The sequence below is a fragment of the Anarrhichthys ocellatus genome, unplaced genomic scaffold (genome assembly GCF_004355925.1).
Source record: "Anarrhichthys ocellatus isolate YVR2014 unplaced genomic scaffold, GSC_Weel_1.0 scaffold6808, whole genome shotgun sequence".
Taxonomy (NCBI): domain Eukaryota; kingdom Metazoa; phylum Chordata; class Actinopteri; order Perciformes; family Anarhichadidae; genus Anarrhichthys; species Anarrhichthys ocellatus.
The window spans coordinates 1-2,659 of record NW_022286782.1 but is presented as its reverse complement, the minus strand read 5'-3'; the positions used below and the strand labels follow the sequence as shown (position 1 = coordinate 2,659).

Sequence of the window (2,659 nt, the reverse complement as noted above, 5' to 3'; positions counted from 1 at the left end):
GGAGACTGAGACGAGGTGTCCACTGAGTGTTAGTGAGGAGACTGAGATGATGTGTCCACTCAGGGTTAGTGTAGTTAGTTGGACGATGAAGAGTGAGTTCTCTTCTTCATCACTCTCACACATTAAACTCCACAGAGTCGTGTTCTTACTCCTGAGCAGCAGTCGGTGCTGTCTCTCTCCACAGCGCTGGAGCGGAGCCGCCTCGCCCTCCGCCCGGTGGAGGCTCACGCCGCCGGACTCAAAGTCCCACAATGCCGCAGTGGTCCCTCCGTTGCCGGGGGAGACGAAGGTCAGCTGGGCGGAGAACTCGGACACGGTGAGCAGAGACGGAGCGGACGACTCGGGGACGGCGAAAGAGACGGCGGACCCGCCGCGAGGCACTCGGCTGTGGGACGAGGAGGCCCTGTGGGGCTCCAGGTGGAGGAGGGAGGAGGACCAGGAGGACCAGGAGGAGGAGGAGGAGGAGGATGAAGCTCTGCTGTACATGGAGGCCAGACGAGCGTCCCAGGAGCTACAGAGGAGTTAAAGTTTGTATACATTGATTAGTAGTAAACTAGATGTGTGTGCTCGTGTGTAGAGGTGACGTCCGTGTGGAGGTCAGCGGTCGGTTACCGGTCGGCCCTGAACGTCGCTCCGAGGGCGGCGAGGCTGCAGGCGGAGCTCGACAGGCCGTCCTGGTCTCTCTGGTCCTGGGGCTGGATGGAGGGGCGACGGGGGGGAGCGGCACACAGCAGGTGGTCTGGATACAAACTGCAAAGACAGGAGTGTGTGTTGGTTCATCTCTGAGGCTACGTCTCACTCCTCTGGTTGTTTAGAAGAAATATGATAACTTCTGTTCATCACTTTCTTGGATTTCTCGCCATCTTGGTTTTTTTGCAACCAGTGAAAAGGAAGTGACTATTGGACTGTTTGACTCTAAATGGACCATAATGTACTAAATGAACATCATGCTGTATTGAAGAAGACTTGAAACTAGAGATTGAGACCATAAACTCATGTTTACAATGTTTACTGAGGTAATAAATCAAGAGAGAAGTAGAGTCATTTTCTCATAGACTTCTATACAACCAGAGGAGTCGCCCTAACATCTGGTTTTTCCTGATGTACCTGAAGTAGTGGTCGAGGTCGACGGCGACGGCGCTGTGAGACTGAGTGACGGCTACAGCTGTGCTGAGGTCAGAGGACACCTGGAGGAGGCAGAAGGAGGAGGAGGAAGAGGAGGAGACGAGGTCATCCTCCGGCTGCAGAAGAGTGAGGTAAGCCGGCAGGTCGATGCTGGCCAGCAGACCTCCATCAGTGATGTCATACACAGCTGGAGGTCTCAGTTAAAGAAGACTGTGATCTAGAGAGACCAGATCCAGGTCCTCTGTAGTCCTCCTCCTGTTAGTCTGTCTCACTGAACACGACTGTTAATAATGTATTTCATCTGTTTTCCTTACTTTGTTTAATTAGTTTAGTTTAGCTGAGCTTGAACCAGTCGAGCTTAAACGTAGAAGTATGTACTTGTATGTACTCAGAGTATTACTACAGTATGGATTCTACTTCATGATGATACTGCTGTTGTAGAGGATACATATGAGTCCGGTGGAGCTGAGGATGAACAGAGTGTCTCTGCAGACACACTGGTGGACGGCAGAGTGTCCGTCTCCGTCAGCCAGCCGGATGTTGCAGCAGGACAACATCTGCGGCTCCGCCTCCGTCTGCTGCCACTGCAGCTGCAGCAGCCAATCACGGTTCAGCAGCACGCAGCCGCGGCCGGCGGCAAACGACAACAGACGCAGCGACTGCAGCTCACACACTCCTGGAAATAAAGACAGGGTGGGTAATATTATATCAATACATCGACCCTCTGAACCCAAGGCACTCTGGTGGAGGATTGTTTTTTGCTCCTGTCACATTTTACTTTCTTTTCCCTTCAAAATAAAAGACCTAAAACATGTCTTTAGTGCAGAATAACACAGTTAGAATGACATAAATCATCAAAAAGACATAAACACAAGCTGAATTTCTCTCTCTGATAATATATATTTTTAAATTGGAAAACGATGGAATCTATATAAACACGTGTCCAAGTGTCTGTGAGTGTTGGGGGAAAGAAACTGAGGCTTGATGAAAAGTCTCTTTGGTTGTTTTTCCTGATGGAAGTGTTCGTCACACATGATGTGTTCAAGAGACGTTAAAAAGTTGAAAATCCGACAATCATGTCTGTTTTTACAGCTTCTGATTGTGATAAACTGTATTTCTGGCAATGTTTTAAAGAAAACTTGCTTTTTTCAAACCTGCCAATTGGTTTTGGGGTTCAGAGAGTTAATAACATATAAAGACACCGTGTCTCCGTGTCTCAGGTCTTCTGTCGGTCCAGTTTTAGACCTGGTCCTGGTCCTGGTCCTGGTCGTGGTACTCACCGTCGTCCTGCTCCCTGACGGTCTGCAGCAGGCGGCCTGCGGGACATTCAGACACACAGAGGACCGTGATGGAGGCCGAGCGCTCCGCTTCCACCTCCAGCAGCTTCAGGTCCCACTGAGCCCCAACGGCCAGAAGTCTGAGGACACCACGACCGCCAAGGACCGCCGCCTCCTCCCAGGAAAAACTAGAGAGACACGGTTATTATGTACTGTACTACACCTCAGAGCTACATATTGTACTTTATACTGTACTA

The 2,659-nt window shown here is 50.4% G+C and overlaps 1 protein-coding gene across 1 annotated transcript; it reads right to left on the bottom strand.

The window, feature by feature from the left end:
• Positions 1-6: 6 nt before the first annotated feature.
• LOC116380324 (spatacsin-like) lies at positions 7-2,622 on the bottom strand (the record flags this gene model as incomplete). The annotated part of the gene is made up of 5 exons (XM_031842258.1): positions 2,406-2,622; positions 1,574-1,801; positions 1,108-1,312; positions 613-750; positions 7-511 (listed from the first exon to the last, which is right to left on the bottom strand). Coding segments are annotated over exons 2-5 (957 nt in total), but the record flags the coding sequence as incomplete, so codon positions are not given.
• Between the last annotated feature and the right edge of the window lie 37 nt (positions 2,623-2,659).